The 17,232-nt window shown below is 36.7% G+C and overlaps 1 protein-coding gene across 1 annotated transcript in view; it reads right to left on the reverse strand.

Annotated features, from left to right (window-relative positions):
- CP (ceruloplasmin) overlaps positions 1–17,232 on the reverse strand; it is a 57,422-nt gene that overhangs the window by 29,230 nt on the left and 10,960 nt on the right. The window contains exons 3-9 of the mRNA XM_007188113.3: positions 16,355–16,567; positions 15,814–15,987; positions 13,952–14,206; positions 12,483–12,654; positions 8,415–8,554; positions 7,114–7,251; positions 5,865–6,079 (exon numbers count right to left, since the gene is read on the reverse strand). Of these exons, the coding sequence (XP_007188175.2) occupies positions 5,865–6,079; positions 7,114–7,251; positions 8,415–8,554; positions 12,483–12,654; positions 13,952–14,206; positions 15,814–15,987; positions 16,355–16,567 (1,307 nt within the window). The remainder of the gene's footprint in view (positions 1–5,864; positions 6,080–7,113; positions 7,252–8,414; positions 8,555–12,482; positions 12,655–13,951; positions 14,207–15,813; positions 15,988–16,354; positions 16,568–17,232) is intronic.

Here is a 17,232-nt window from a genome sequence, read left to right on the forward strand (position 1 = left end):
TATAGTTCTTAACGACTTGAAAAAATGTTCAACAACTAATAATAAGAGAAACACAAATTAAAATTACAGAGGTACTGTTTATGTCCTATCAGACTGGTAAAAATCCCCAAATTTGATAATACACTTATGAACTGTGGAAAACAGATAATCTAATCTCATACCTGGTGGGAGTATAAAATGGTACAATTCCTATGGAAGGGAATTTGGCAATATCTAGCAAAAGAGTACATGTGTTTATCCTTTGCCCCAGCAGAACCAAATTTATCCCAAGGACATGTTGTCAAAATACAAAGAGACATATGAACAAGGCTACCCGTTACAATGTATTTGTAAGAGCAAAGACTGGAAAGAGCGCAAACACCTGCCAAATAGTGGACCGATTGTATAAACTGAGGCATGTCTACACCAGGGAGTAATATCCACTGGAAAAAAGAATGAGGAATATTTCCATATATTACAGTATAAAGACTTACAGATTATATTGTTAAGTGAAAAAAGAAAGTTAGAATATGAATACATACCCACACACGTTTGTTTTTTAAATAAAATAAATAAAACAATTCTTTTATTCTTTAAATAAAAGAATAAGAATTAGAGAAGAAATCAATGACATTGAAAACAGTAAATCAATAGAAAAAAATCAGTGAAACTAAAAGCTGATTATTGGAAAAGATCAATAAAATCAATCAGTCTTTAGTCAGGCTAACTAAGAAAAAAAGAAAGAGAACACGAATTACTAATATCAGAAATGAAATATGGGATATCACTACAGATCCTATGGACATTAAAAGAATAATAAAGGAATACTATGAACAAATCTATGCCCACAAATTTGATAACCTACATGAAATGGATCAATTCCTTGAAAGACACAATTTGCTAAAACACACAAGAAGAAATAGACACTATGAATAGGCCTGTATCTACTAAAGAAATTGAACCAATAGCTAGTAACCTTCCAGAACAGCCCAGAAGTGTTCATTGGTGAATTCTACCAAACATTTAAGGAAGAAATTATACCAACTCTCTTTAAATCCATCAGAGGACAAAAACAGAGAGAATACTTCTTATCTCATTCTAGCAGGTATTACTCTAATACCAAGACCAGACAAAGACATTACAAAAAAACTAGAGATGAATAACTCTAATAAATATAGATGTAAAATACCTAAAAAAAATTAGCAAATAGAATCTGAAAATGTATAAAAAGAACTATACCGTGACCAAGTGGGATTTATCACAGGTATTCAAGCCTGGCTTAACATTCAAAAATCAGTTAATGTGATCCATCACATCAATAGGCTAAAGAAGGAAAGTCACGTAGTCATATCAATAGATACAGAAAAAGCATTTGACAAAATCCAACACCCATTCATGATCAAAACAAACAAACAAACAAACAAACCTCTTAGTAAAATAAGAATGGGGGAACTCCTCAACTTGATAAAGAATATCTACCAAAAAACTACTGCTAAGATAATACTTAATGGTGAGAAACTAGAAGCTTTCCCATTAAAATCAGGTACAAAACAAGGATGTCCCCTCTCATCACTCCTTTTCAATATCATACTGGAAGTTTTAGCTAGTGCAATATGACAAGGAAAGGAAATAAAACGTATACAGATTGGGAAGAAAGAAAGTAACTGTCTTTGTTCACAGATCACATGATCATCTATGTAGAAAATCCAAAAGGATTGACAAGGTAACTCCTGTAACTAATAAGCAATTATAGCAAAGTTACAGGAGGCAAGGTTAATATACAAAAGTCAATCAATCTCATATATACTAGCAATGAAAAGTGGAATTTGAAATTAAAAACAATACCATTTACATTAGCATCCTCCTAATGAAATACTTAGTTATAAATCTAAAAGAATATGTACAAGATCTTATATGAGGAAAACGAAAAACTCTGGTGAATGAAATTAAAGAACTAAATAACTGTTCATGGATAGGAAGACTCAATACTGCCAAGTTTCAGTTCTTCCCAACTTGATCTATAGATTCAATGCAGTCTGAATCAAAATCCCAGCAAATTACTCGTGGATGTCTACAAACTGATTCTAAAGTTAACCTGGAGAGGCAAAAGGCCCAAAATAGCCAACACAATATTGAAGAAAAATGAAGTTGGAGGACTGACACTCCCCAACTTCAAACCTTACTATAACACTCCAGTAATCAAGACAGTGTGGTATTGGTGAAAATATAGATCAATAGATCAATAGAAAAAATAGAGAGCTAAGAAGCAGCCACATAAATTTAGTCAACTGATCTCTGACAAAGGAACTAAGATAGTCTTTTCAATAAATGGTGCTATAACAGATGGATATCCACATGCAAAAAAATGAATCTAGACATAGACCTTACACTCTTCACAAAAATTAACTCAAAACGGCTCATAGACCTAAATGTAAAGTGCAAAACTGTAAAACTCCTAGAAGATAACATAGGAGAAAGTCTAGATGACTTTGGATATGGCAATAGCTTTTTAGATACGACACCAAGGGCACAATCTATGAAAGAAAGAATTGATAAACTGGATTTTATTAAAATTAAATTCCATGCTCTGAAGAAAATATTGTCAAGAGAATGAGAAGACAAGCCACAGACTGGGAGGAAAATATTCACAAAGGATACACCTGATAAAAGACTGTTTATCAAAACATAAAAAGAACCCTTAAAGCTCAACATTAACAACCGAATTAACAAATGGGTGAAAGACCTTAACAGACAAATGTACAGATGGCAAACAAGCATTTGAAAAGATGCTCTATGTTACATGTCATTGAAACAACAATGAGATACCACTACACACTTATTAGAATGGCCAAAATCTGGAACATGACAACACCAAATTCTGGCAAGAATGTGGAGCAAAGAGAACTCTAACATTCACTTCTAGTGGGAATGCAAAATGGTACAGCCACTTTGGAAGAGAGTTTGTAAGGTTTTTTTTTTTAAACTAAATATACTCTTACCATATAATCCAGCAATTGGGTTCCTTGGTATGTCCCCAAAAGAAATGAAAACTTCTGTCTACACAAAAACCTTCATATGGATGTTTATTCATAAAGCAGGTTTATTCATAATTGCCAAAACTTGGAAGTAATCAAGATGTTCTTCAGTAGGTGAATGAATAAACTGTAGTACGTCCAGACAATGGAGTATTATTCATCGTTAAAAAGAAATAAGCTACTGAGCCATGAAAAGACTTGGAGGAAACTTAAATGCATATTATTAAGTGAAAGAGGCCAATCTGAAAAGGCTACACATTGTATGATTCCAACTATATGACAATCTGGAAAAGGCAAAACTCTGGAGAGAGTGAAAAGACCGGGTTTGCTAGGAGTTGGGGGTTGGAAGGAAGGGATAAATAGATGGAGCACAGAGGAGTTTTAGGGCAGTGAAAATACTCTGTATGATACTGTAATGATGGATACATGGATCTACTTTGTTGAGGATATTGATATTGGGGGAGGGCGTGTGTGGGGGAATAAGAGGTATACGGGAAATCTCTGGACTTTATCCTCAATTTTGCTGTAAACATTAAAGTGCTCTAAAAAATAAAGTTAATAAAAATAATAGTGAAAAATAAATAAAAGAATAAAGCTTTTAAAAAGTTATCTATAGTGAGGGAATAGGTGACTGGGAAGAAAGGATAGATGCTAGATTTCTTTGAATCTGCTTCTTTTTGTAGATATGATGTTGGAGTCAGGTAAATGTTTTACATAATTATAAAATAATGTTACAGTTTAAAAAGCAATCCCTAAAAAATAAAAAATAAAATAAATAAATACATTAAAATAAATAAATAAATAAATAAATAAATAAACCTGTGTATCCAGTGGGTGGCAAAACTCCACAGGGAGGAACTATTCCAAGTGACTTTAAATCTGTAATTTGACTGAACATCCTTAGTGGGATCCACTCTAAAGACAAAAAGGGCTGCAAAACTGTTTTCAGTAATTATATTGTTGGCTGTAGTATTGTAATTGTAATCCTGAGACTGTTGTGTCTATATTGTGGGATGAAATGAGTGCATATTTATGCTGGTATTATTGAAAACTCAGCTTTTTCAGTGCAGCTGAAGGGAGATACAGATATAAGAACAATTAGGTTAAGTAAACAAACAAACAAACAAACAAAATCCATAGACCTGAATTTGAATAGAAAGTATCAGTATGAACTCATGATGAATTTTATTAAAAAACGTTTTTTTCAATTCTGCTCACTGAAAAGGCTTAGGAACAACGATTAATCCAATAGCACTGAGCACCCCTAATGCCCTGACTGTAGTTTTAAAAATAATTTCTTACTGAAAAGAACCAGGACTTTTTGGGAGAAATGACTGATTTCAGGTCTGGCTTAGAAAATGTACAATATGAACCTGAAATAGCTTTTTATACTAGAAGTCAAAGAAGCTTCAAAGACTACTAAGTTCATGTAAAAATGAAGTCAACCTGAGCAAGTCCCCCAGTGGCAAAAAATAGGACATTCTGAGCGTCAATAAGTATAATAGCAATGAATTGAAGCATACTAAATATGCTTAAATCCATCAGTTTACAATAGTACTTAAAAATAAACTATTAAAAACCTTTGAAGTATGCTAGGAGAGAACTAGTAATTCTAAAACTTGTAAATAAAAGGAAAAAATCAAGCATTTGTCATTCCTTTCTTATATAACACGTACCTCAGGGCAACCAAATAGTCCAATAAGAGACGTTTCTGTTTATACAAGTATAGTAGCTAATAAACACAGAAGGAATGATGGAATCAAAATATTACTATTGTGCAACACCTGATTAGTTTATGAATCTAGGAAATGTTTATCAATAGCTGACAACATCCCCGACTGAGAGACAAGTATACATTATATACTCCTTGATCGAGGTACCCAGTACCACACATGAAGTAGTATCGCAAAAAATAAAAAAAATCTAACCTGAATCTGATCAAGCTTGTAGATCTAGCCACTGATTTATAGAAATAGAGTAAAAGAAAGAGAAACATGTTAAATGACACCACAGGAATGCAATCAGTAAAATCTAGACGTGAGAACTTCTACAGGATAAAAGACTTTTGCAACAGAAAAACGCAAGAAAATATCTTGAGAAACATATCAACTGATTGTAATGTGTGTAATTATTTGAATGCCTATCCACACAACAAACTTGAAACAATTAAAGGACAAATGTTCAATTAAAATGTGAACATTGATTGGAAATCTGATGATATTAAGGAATTATGATGATGCTTTAAGATGTGATAACTGTATTGAATGCATTTTTAAAGGAATCTTTCTCTTTTAAAGATTTATTTTAAAATATTTATTTTAGAGCTAAAAACAATGGTGGGATTAGGGATTTCTATTTCTAGATCAAAGGGTCGTTTCCCATTTCATTTTTTTTTAACTTTATTTTATATTGGAGTATAGCCAATTAACAATGTTGTGATAGTTTCAGGTGCACAGCAAAGGAACTCAGCCATACATATACATGTATCCATTCTCCCCTAAACTCCTCTCCCATCCAGGCTGCCACATAAAAAATATTTTAAGCAATATTTCCTTAGTGAATGTTGAGTGACTTATTATCATTAATAGGTGATTTTTTAAAATGTGTGTGTTGAAGTCTAATGGTATCATAATAGACTTTGGATTCCAAGGAAAATCTTGTTTCCAACTCATCTTGGAACAATCATGTTAGCCAGAGAATCTCTGCACAATATAGATATAAGCCTAAGAAAAAATTATAATAAACATTATGCGTGGAACCCTCACTGCCTCAAACTGCAGAATTTTCCTTATAATAATGATAATTCAAAGGGATTGGAAAATCATTTTCATTTTCCCTCATTGGACTTACCAGTCTCCCATTTGCAAGTAAACTTCCTTTCCTGCATATTTTCATTGGCCCGATAAGCCCAGTAAATATATCTTTGGTGGGATCCACAGCAGAATAATACATCTTAGCTAGACAGACAGGGTCTTTGTAAGTGGGTCCTACTTCTTTGGGGACAGTCCATTCATAGGTGAATGTTCCTTTGGGTACCACATGGGAGGCTGAAGGAGGAGGCGCACCTGTAAGAAAGGTCACACTGGAGAGGTAAAGTATGCTTTCTAATAGCATCATTTGAGCCATGGAGTAGACTGTGTTTAGCCTAGGATAACCCACTTCTGTGCTCCTTTTATGAATTAGAGTGGAATCCTACCAGTGTCAGGTCACAAATGGGAATAATTTTCTGCAGGAAGTCTCCTCTAAACCTCTGTCTGAGATTGGTGCCTGCTATAGTCTGAATGTTTATGTTTCCCCAAAATTCACATATTGGAATCCTAATGCGCAATATGATGGTGTTCGAGGTGGTGTTTAGGAGGTAATTTGGTCATGAGAGTGGAGCCCTTCTGAGTGGGATTAGTGCCCAGACAAAAGAGATCCCACAGAGTTCCCTAGCCCCTTCCTCCACGTGAGGATACAAGAAGTCTGAGACCCAGACTAGGGTCTTCATTTGTCAGCCTTGACATACAAAAATACCTGAATACTTTCATGTAATGGAATATTTTGTATCACTAAAATTATATTCATAAAATGTTTATAGTGCTAAGAAAGCAAACTCTGGGTACAAAATTATAGTGATAAGTATATTTATATTCTATGATCTCAAACACATGTAATTATTATTTACACAGATCAAAGAGTGGAGGACATACAAAAATATAACAGTGGTTGTCTATAGAAATATGGATAATATTTTTGGCTACATCTTTTTATATTTTTTAAATATTCTAAAATGTACATCTAATCTTATAATTGCAAGAATTTTTTCAAATTTAACAATCACCCAAATAGAACTCTGGAAATGTATAATTGATGCAATCCAAATAAGTTACTAGCAGCATTGTCAATAATCATCCAATTAAGGTAGGACAAAATTCCACAAACATATTGGAAATGGTAGGAAGAGATTTACTTGCTTCCTGGCATGATGCTGAGAACAGTATGTGAGAAGTTTCCTCAGAAGTTCCTGCCTTTGGTTTTTGCAGGACAATTTTCCTGGGGGTGACCAGCACAGTAGGTTATTAAACATTATTGTTTGGTTACAGAGTGTTGTACTCACTTCTGCTTGAGTTGTAGTACGTGCCCTCATTGCTTTTATCGACTCTCACCCCAATTGGCTCAATACTGAGGGGATATGTTCCTTTGTTATGGAAGGTGACTCTGATGGTGTCTCCCACCTCTGCCGAAATGACAGGACCTAGGGACAAAGAGAGAATTATTATCCTCCCTGATATATAGCATACAGAATGCATAAGACAGTTGTTTTCTTTGCCTTGTCCTCTGGCAAGAACCACTGGAAGCAACATGCTTATTGTTGCAAATGGAAAGCTTGGTTTTTAAAAAGTCCATTATCAATTTGACATGCGGAGACCAGAAAAAGATGAGAGGGGCTTTCTTACTTAACTTCAGGTAATGAAATTTGTTACCATTTTTATCCAAGTTAGTTCACAAGCTTCATACATCTATAAAATACTATTCAGAGTATCGACACTCTCCTCACCCTATTTTTCTGTGGACCAGATGTGTGTTATTTGTCCCAAGAGTCAGGAGAATGCCATAAACCTTGACCACCCAAAGGGGGTAAGTTAAATTGTCTTGGCTGTGAAAAGTAACACCACTGTTGTGGATTTCCCATCACCAAAATCAATATTATTACTAAACATAGAACAAAAACACAGAAATATAGTATAAAAATATTTTATGTAATATATTAAATGATACTTATTGAGAGCTTCTTATGTGCTCTTCTGAGTGTTTATGTGAATTAACTCATTTAATCCTTACAACAGCTTTATGAAGTAGTGACTATTGTTATTATTGTTCCCATTTTACAGAAAGGGAACAGGCACAGAAAGCTGAGTACTTTCAAAGGTAACAGAGCTAATAGGTGAAGTGTGAGGACAGTCTGAATCCACTCACTTGCTATTCTGCCCAAGTGCCTGAGCAAGAACAGGTCTCTGGGCCCTGCCTGGGGGCAGCCTGCAGGAGGCTCGAAAACAAACCCAACCTGTCTCATTAGCAGCTGAATTTCATTTCTAAGGGAATGTACATTTGGCTAAAAGCGGAAACTAACAGCTTTACTGTCTATTTAAACAAAGTCACACAAACCCCTTACCTCTTTGAAGAAAAAAAATAATCAATCATTTGAAGTCAGCCTGGCTTTTAATGATGAAGATTTACTATGGGTAATTTACATTTGGAAAAGTAATTAGCTGCTGCATTTTATTGATGATTCCTCTTCCATGTCCATAGTTGATACGTAGAAATCATGCCACAGGTTCTGAAGCTTCTGTTCTTTCTGAGGTTGATTGTAGCTCAGGGGAAGAGTGCATTAGTCATATGTATTCTGCACAGACTCACCCAGGATGCCAAGATGTTCCTCTTCAGGGCCTCTCTCCTTTCGATTTGTAAAGGAGCCATCTGTGTACTCACGATAAACCAGCTTTTTATATGAGCCTCCAATTCTTGTAGAACCATGTTCAAAAAATACCTCTGAATCACTGCCAAAAGAAAAAAGGTTTAATTCTGGAGTTGAAAGCAGAACAGAGTCAGGTCGTCACATAGGATACTAACTGAAGAGAAAAATTCTGACCTGTGCTTAGAAATTACCCATTATTTACCAAATACTCCTCAGAGGAGCAGATAGCACTAGGCACCTTATAGAAGGATGTTCAGTTAAGGGGTGGAGACTCATGGCATAGAGATTTTATTTTTTCAAGCAAAGTGAAAAAAATGTCAAGAGGGTCCATGTCAACCCCTGACAGTTAATAAATTGTCCTGCAATAGAATCTTTTTAATAAAGTATGAAATGTCTAAAAATACAGTAACTATTGTTTGTTGCATATTAGCCTTCAGAAGCTTTCATTTATTGTCTGAAACTCACATGACAATGCAACAAAGTTGGTATTCTCCTCCCCAGTTTACAGTAATCTGCATTTCTGTCAATAATCTTCCTTAATTGCTTCAGGATTTTCATTACCTCCTTTTTGAACTCGGTGTCTATTAGACTGAAGAGGTCTGTTTCATTGTTTGTTCCTTCAGGGGAATTCTCTTGGTCTTTTAACTGGGAGTGGTTCCTCTGCTTCTTCATTTTGCTTACATTTCTCTTACTCTGTGAGTTTAGGAGAAGCAGTTACCTACCGTAGTCTTGGAAGGTTATTTATATGCGGGAGCTTGTGTGGTTTTACTATTTTCTGACGTGAGGGCCACTTTTAGTTGGGATGCCTTCTACCTCTGTCCTCAGCACGCGCTGGCCCTTATCCCCTGGATAGAGGGCGTGCAGATGTGGTGACCGGCGTGCCCTCCCGGGCCCTGTGAGGGCGGAGGCGGCGATTGGCTCCCGGTTCTCTCGGTGGCGGAGGCCCAGCCCGCCCCCACCCCTGGAGCTCGTGCAGGCAGCGTCCTGTGGTCTGAGAGCGCATGCTCGGGGAAAAGATGCTCCTTTGGCAGTCCTGCCCCTCCCCTCGCGCAACCCCCAACAATGGCACCCTGCCTTCAGGCTGTCCTGGCGCAGCCAACTCCAGTGCTCTCCCCGGGTCTAACCTCCAAAGCCTGAGCTTCAACCCCCACCCACACCTGTGGACGAATGTCTCAGGCTGGGGAGCTCAGGGTGGAGGTACCAACCATCCCTGCAAGTCTCTCTCCATTTTACCTTCTGCAAACTGGTTGCTGCGCTCCCCTCCAAGGCCCGGAAGCTCCCCCTCTGTCCTGGCTGATCTCCCCGCCAGTCAGGGGACTTCCCAGGTTGTAGGAACCTTTCTTCTAACCCAGCTCCCTCCCAGGGGCACAGGTCCTGTCCCAATTCCTTTCTCTCTCTCTCTTTTTTTTTGTTTTTTCTTTTGTCCTACCCAGGTACGTGGAGATTTTCTTGCCCTTTCAGAAGTCTGAGGTCTTCTGCCGGCGTTCAGTAGATGTTCTATGAGAATCGTTCCACGCGTAGATGTATTTTTGATGTATTTCTGGGAGGAGGTGAGCTCCACGTCCTACTCCTCTGCCATCCGCTCCCCATTCTCCCCATTTTATAAATGAAAAAATGAAATCTCAGAAAGGCATTTGACTTGCCAAAGCCACCCCACTCATCTCTTCTCCCATTTGACAAATGTATGGAACATCTGCTCTGGACCAGGAACCCTTTTATATGCTGATGACATACCCATAAGCAAGCTGGACCCGTCCCCGTCCACATGGACTTGACATCTGTCCCAGAAGACAGACTACAAATCAATCAATATAATAACATGTAATAAGCACAGAGCGTTATAAAACATTTCTCCTGGGGTTGGGGAGTGATGGGGAGAGGCCCCAAAGGCTTTCCAGAGGAAGAGTTTCTTTAAAATTATTTAGAGGAGAAGTGGAGTTAAAATGATAGAATATGTGTGTGGGAAGAATGGGGCGGGTATTTGCAAAGAGGAAACAGCCTGTGGGAAGGCTCAGAGAAGACAGCAAGCACGACATCTCTTATAAACTAGGGCAGGAGCATAGCAGGCAGGGTAAGGAGACGGGTCAGCAGCCTGCTTTTAAAATCTCAATGAGAGGTAGTGGTGACTTCAGAGATATTAGCAAAGAGGTTGGAGAGAAGCAAACAACTTTCCGAGATATTTAGGATATAATGAGGCAGCATTTGATGAGGAGAGAAGGAGGGATTAGTGAAGGAGGGAGGGAGTCAAGGGTGGTGCTCAGCCTTTGGGCTTGAGCGGTGGATGGATGGCGATACCATTCATGCAGAGAGGGAAACTCAGATTTGTGGGGAAGACAATGGATTCAGACTTGGACATATTGATTTGGAGGAGCCTGATCCAAATGGAGTGTCCACTAAGCAGTTCAAAATGCAAATCTGCAATTTATAAGAGCCTTCCGGGCTGGAGATACAGCTTTGGGAGTCATTGCATCTGAATGTCAGTGTGGCGGGGACTTAAATCTCTGCTTCAGTAGTCACACGCTTGGGTAGAGTCAGGCCCAGCTATTGACCTGTTGTTTGCCGTTGAGCGAATCACTTAACCTTTCCAAGTAGATGTGTGGCAAACAAGGCTTCTCTAAAGAGGTGATGTTTGGGCAGAGACATGGAGCAGGGGTGTGGCATAATCTCACTGACATTTTTGAAAGATCGCTTTGGCTGTTTTATGAGGAATGTACAGTAGGAAAGGAAGACTGCGGCAGGAAGAACAGCTGGGGGGCCGTGGAGGTCATCAGACATGTACCAAAGGTAGCTTGTATGCATCAAAGGACACTATCAAGAGAGTGAAAAAGAAAACCTACAGAATAAGGGGAAATACTTGCAAAGCAGATCTATCTGATAAGGGATTAATATCCAGAATATAAAAAGAACTCTTATAACTTAACAACAACAAAAAACCCCAAATAGCCCAATTAAAAAATGGGCAAAGGACTTGAGCAGACATTTCTCCAAATTGCCAACAAGAACATGAAAAGATGCTCAGAATCACTAAGCATCAGGGAAATGCAAATCAGAACCACAATTAGATACCTCTTTGCACCTGTTAAGATGGCTATTTTTTTTTAAAAAACGGAAAATAAATGTTGGCAATTAAAAGAGAAATTAGAACCCTTGAACATTGCTGATGGGAATGTAAAATGGTGAAGCTGCTGTAGAAAACCATATGGTGGTTCCTCAAAAAATTAAAAATAGAATTATCATATGATCAAGCAATTCCACTCCTAGATGTATACCCAAAGGAACTGAAAGCAGAGACCTAAACATATACTTGTACTCCAGTGTTCATAGTGGCATTATTCACAACAGCCGAAAGGTAGAAGCAACCCAAATGTCCATCAACAGATAGATGGATAAATAAAACATGGTATATGAATACAGTGGAATATTATTCAGCCTTAAAGAGGAATGAAATTCTGATACACGCTACAACATGGATGAACCTTTAAAACATTATACTAAATAAAATAAGCCAAACAAAAAAGGACAAATATTACATGATTCTACTTGCATAAGCTGCCTAGAATAGGCAAATTCATAGAGACAGAAAGTAGAATAGAAGTTATCAGGGGATGGGGAGTTTTTGTTTAGTGGACACAGCATTTCGGCTTGGAACAATGCAAAAGTTCTAGGAACGGACAGTGCTGATGATTATACGACCTTGTGAATGTACTTAATGCTGCTGGATTTTACAATGCTATGTTTTCAGAAATGGAAAGCAAATGAACTGATCTAATTGTATTCAATGTTTTCTGAGAGTTTTCTTGAGCATTTGAAAACTTTTAAATCTATTCTTTTTCATGGACTCATAAGTCCTATTTCTCAAACTTGGACTCACTACCAAACCTTAATAAATATTTAGCAGTCTAGTTACTCAATTTCAGGTACCAATTAAAATTTTAATCACTGAATCAGCCTTTTATGATATTTTTGGGGGGGAGGCATATTTTGAAATAATATCTTTTTTTCTGAGTTACCTTCCAGGTGCTGTTAAGTTTTCTTTGGTGAAGGTGTCTATGCCGGAGGGTGCATAGTTCCAGATGATTTCCTCAGCAGCGATGTAGTAGTGTCTAACATGTTTGCCACGGATATCGTTCTCAGATGAAGGCTTCCGACAGTCTTGTACCCAGAAAAAGGCCTGCAAACCAGCTGAAAACCACACAGGAGGAGACACTGGTTAATGAAGCCAAAGTTTGTCTCTCCTATTGCCTTGTAAATGCTGCTGGTGAAAAGACAGGTGGAAACTGAAGAAACAGATAGCTAGAAACAATACTATAAACTAGAGTAACCAGTTGTATATAAATCACTCATGGAAAATTCAAGCAGTAAAAAAAAATTCTCAATATGGCACAGAGAAGTGATATTTCTAGTGTTTTCAAAAATGTGGAACCAGTTTCTGTGGGGTTTCGCTTGGGAAGTCTTTTGATGAGAAAGAAAAAAAAAGGACACATTAATAGATAAGTGATGTGGGGAGAAATGAACTTTCACCATTTAATTTCACTTTTTGGGGGGGCCACGCCATGTGGCTTATGGAATCTTAGTTCCTGGACCAGGAATTGAATCTGCACCCTTGGCAGTGAAAATGCAGAGTCCTAACCACCAGACCACCAGGGAATTCCCTCACTGTTTTATTTTATCAGTGAGTCAGCATTGAAATAAATAATGCTTTAATGAGAAAAAATAGATAAGTGATGAAGAGATGCTCTGCCATATTTTAGGGGCTATGGTGGGGTGGAGGAGGAGGAATAGAATGAGCATGTATTATTATTGTTCTCTTAGATAAAATGGTTATGCACCTGCTGTGCTGTGCCTTCTGCTGCCATGATCACATTTGATGAATAAGATCGTGTTTGAAAGTCAAAGTAGCATACTCAAAGACCCAGATTAAACCTAATTTCTTCAGAAGACCAATATTGCAAACTGACATTTTTCAAGAACTGGGGATATTTTATTGCCTTATATTAAAGAGATGGAGGAGAGATTTAGCATGTTAAACTAAGGAATAGTTGGACTCAAATAAAGGACAAAGTTGGTTATATTTAATAGAACAAGTCAAAAAAAAAAAACAAGCTACTTTTCAGCACAATATACAAATCTTCTGGTGTTTAAAATATTGTGTATTTTACAAATCTGGGAAGCTGTATGCAGTATTATACTTTTAGGGTAGAGCTATACATCAGAACCAATTTTTTTCTTTTCCAAAAATTAACGTATTTTCAATTTTTAATTACTTTATAAATGCTCCAGTCTTTCAGTCTTTTTTAAAAAATTACATTATGATGCATACTGTCAGAGGAATAAAATTAAGTTACCAGTTCAAAGCACAGATCATTCCAAAGTTATTTAGCTTTTAGATTCTGATTTCCAATTATCACCCCATTAATAGTGTAACTGAGACATGACTCTTTTCTCAACTGACAGCTAATTTCAGGTAAAGATGCCTTACCTTTCAGATGGTTTAGATTCTGACAGCTAAGCATCCATTCTCCAGGGTTCTGGGCCACCATAAAAGCATCAAAGAGGGTAGCAGGAAAGAGATTGATTGTATCAACACGGTAGTTCTTACTAGTCAACACTTGCCCGTGGAAGAAAGCTGCATGCACATCAACTTCATTACCCATACCAAAAAGATACCATTTTACTCTGTCCTCAGCACACATGGAGAGTCCTGGGAGACTTCCAAAAGCATATCCATTCACAGCTGTAAGTCAAGAGCAAAGATTGTGACTAACAGACATTGGTGACTAGGATATTGATAGTTACCTCTAAATAAAATCAATTTGGGATTGAAAATACCTGGCACACATGCTGCTATTCTTCCCTCCTGTACCCACATCAGACATTGTTAATCAATCACAGTACTCCTTCATTTTGGACCTGAATTCAGCCTCAAGATTTTTGTCAACACAATATTAGCACATGAACACAACACTGAAGATGAAATCTATTTGCTCTCTTTGTTATAAACTCTACACCTCGGTATGTTCATGTGTATATTTGTAAATACAAATGTGTACATATATACATACATATATATAAATGTGCACACATATAGTAAATAGAAAAAACACTGAAGTTTATTTAGGGATCAATCATGTATCGTTGGTGGTGGTGGTATGGATGATGTCAGTGTTTTTTGTTATTGTTTATCAGAACTTTTCCAATTTTCTACAGTGAATGTGAATTGCTTTTGTAATAAGAACACAAGGGAAGCTTTTTTTTTTAAAGATTGAAAGACAAAATTGGAAGAACTGTGAAGGAGCAAAGAAGAAATGCAGGGTAAGGACAGTAGGAACAAGTGACCAGAGCCACAAAGACCTAAGAGGTCAAAAGCAGGATAGCCTGATTCTTCAAAGAAACTAAGGGTCACTGCTCAAACTGAGAGGTCCTAGAGTTAAGGTAGAAATCAGTTCTGGGAAGTATTGTGAGGTAACCAGATGCAACAGGGATACCAAACCAGGCTTAGCCAGACTAGAAGTTTGAGTCTCTAACACCTATTTTGGTTAGCACATAACAGAGGCTGGATTAAAATATGGAAAGAGGATCTTTCAGCCAGAAATAAGCAAAAGTTGGAAATAAAAATCCATCCTTTGTTAATTAGTTAATTTTTCTTCTTTGATAGTACTGTTATTTTTGTGTCCTCATTTTCTGAGTAAGGGTTATCTTTAAGAAGCTAAACGCAAACTGACAAAAATCTATACTTATTGGTTTAGTTCGTATTAAGGGATTTGATTTTTTATGCAAATTCTGAGTGATAGACTATTTTACTAACCCCGTTATTTTGTGTCTGAGAATCAAGGAGAAGCCCAGGCAGTAAAGAAAGCATTTTTAGAAGAAATAAAGTGAACTAAAATATAGGAAAAAATGATGCAAGGTTGGGGGGGCGGGTGTTGAAGAACAATATGTATGTAAAAGAAATACCTTTTAGAACTAGTGGTTTGAACTGTTTTCTTAATTATAGTGCAATACTTTACAATATAATTTAACAATTTTAGGCTACCTCAAATAATTTTTAGAATGAGTTGGGAGAATAAAAAAATATACAAATATAACATGCATATACATTTAACCATAATTGATAATGTTTTATCCTTATTGGTTTGGAAACAATTTGATGTATCCAGCTTTACCTGGCTCAGAGTTTTGATTGGACATGTTTAGCTGAATATCAAGTTGCACATCCAATATGCTTTGTTACCAAGGGCATAGATTAGAAACACACTACTTATTCATGTGAGGGAATAAGAGTAGCAGAATTAATGGACCGAGAAAAATAAGATAAAGTTAACAGATCTTATGTAATCTTACAATACATTCTGTTACTCTCCTGGAAGTCTTCATTGTCTTTGTCAACCTTCTCTGGTTCAGAGCAGTAGGTCTTAATGTTGTCTTCTAGGTACCAGCTGAGATTTTCATCCACAACAGAAAACATCACCACAAATTCTTTGTCAATATTTTTTTCTTTTTCTTTATCCAGAGAATCTGAAGTGAAAATTACTATTTCAGTAGAACTTAATTTTTAGCATGAATTTTAGCATGTGATTTATAGTTTAAAAAAATTTTTGTATTTATTTTCCTAATAAACCAGAAATCTAAACCAGTCACTTCTGTTTTATAGACTTGGAAACATTTAGGGAATTTACGTTCAGTAACCTGAATGTTGTTCCATGTATTCATTTTTCTCCTTACCCTTCCCTGCTCTTCCTTTCCTTTTTTTCTAGACTGACTCACTGCCTCTCTACCTTACCTACTCAATCATAACACATAAGACTTAAAGTATATTTAAAAAACAAACCTCCCTCTCTACCGTCTTTGGTCATTTATTGTGAGTAATAATGAAAAAATGTACCTTTTTTACAGTGTATTAAGGGTCCAATGAGTCCTGTGGCGATATCTCTTGGAGCATCAATGTGGGAATGGTAAATCCTGGTCACACAATTGCTGTCTTCCTTACCAGGACCTTGTTCTGGGTTGGCATGCAATATGTACATACACTGTTCACCTGGCCGCACTTTGTCGTCTGCTTTTTGAAAATCTGTGGTGTTATCAGGGTAGATGGCCCCTAGGAAACAACATGCAATGAAATTACAAATTGAATGTGTTTGAGCTTAAATGAGAAAATAGATGGTCTATTAATTCATTCAGCAAACATTTATTCAACACCTAGTATGTATCCCCTTGGGAATGCAGTGGTGTTCTATTTGAGCACAGAAGAATAAAAGGCAAATGGCTACAGGGTCTGGAAGTTTCACAGAAAATGTTATCATTTTTTATACTTGACTGAGTCTTCAAGGAGCAGTAATAGATTTGTCAGCAGCATAATGACTGTTGGTTTGCAATTTAAAGAACCACTTTTGCCCTGGGGTTATAGTATGGAAGTAAGAGCAAAATGGCTACTTTCTCCTATCACTTGAAGCTTCTTGTATGATATCAGATTTTTGCCTGTGAAGTAATCATGGGATTGTTTAATTTTGTAAATTTCCAAACATATGCAAAAGTTGAGAGAATAATATAATGAACTTCCATGTGCCCAACAACCCAGCTTTAACAATGATCAACTCAAGGCCAATCTTGTTTCATCTATACCCTCACCCACTCTTAACAGTGAATTAGCCATCATCAGTGAATTATTCTAAAGCAAATCCCTGACATATCATTTCATTCATAAATAATTGAGTATGTATCTCTAAAAGAACTCTTTTTTCTTCTAACATAACCACAATACAA

The sequence above is a fragment of the Balaenoptera acutorostrata genome, chromosome 4, assembly GCF_949987535.1.
Source record: "Balaenoptera acutorostrata chromosome 4, mBalAcu1.1, whole genome shotgun sequence".
Taxonomy (NCBI): domain Eukaryota; kingdom Metazoa; phylum Chordata; class Mammalia; order Artiodactyla; family Balaenopteridae; genus Balaenoptera; species Balaenoptera acutorostrata.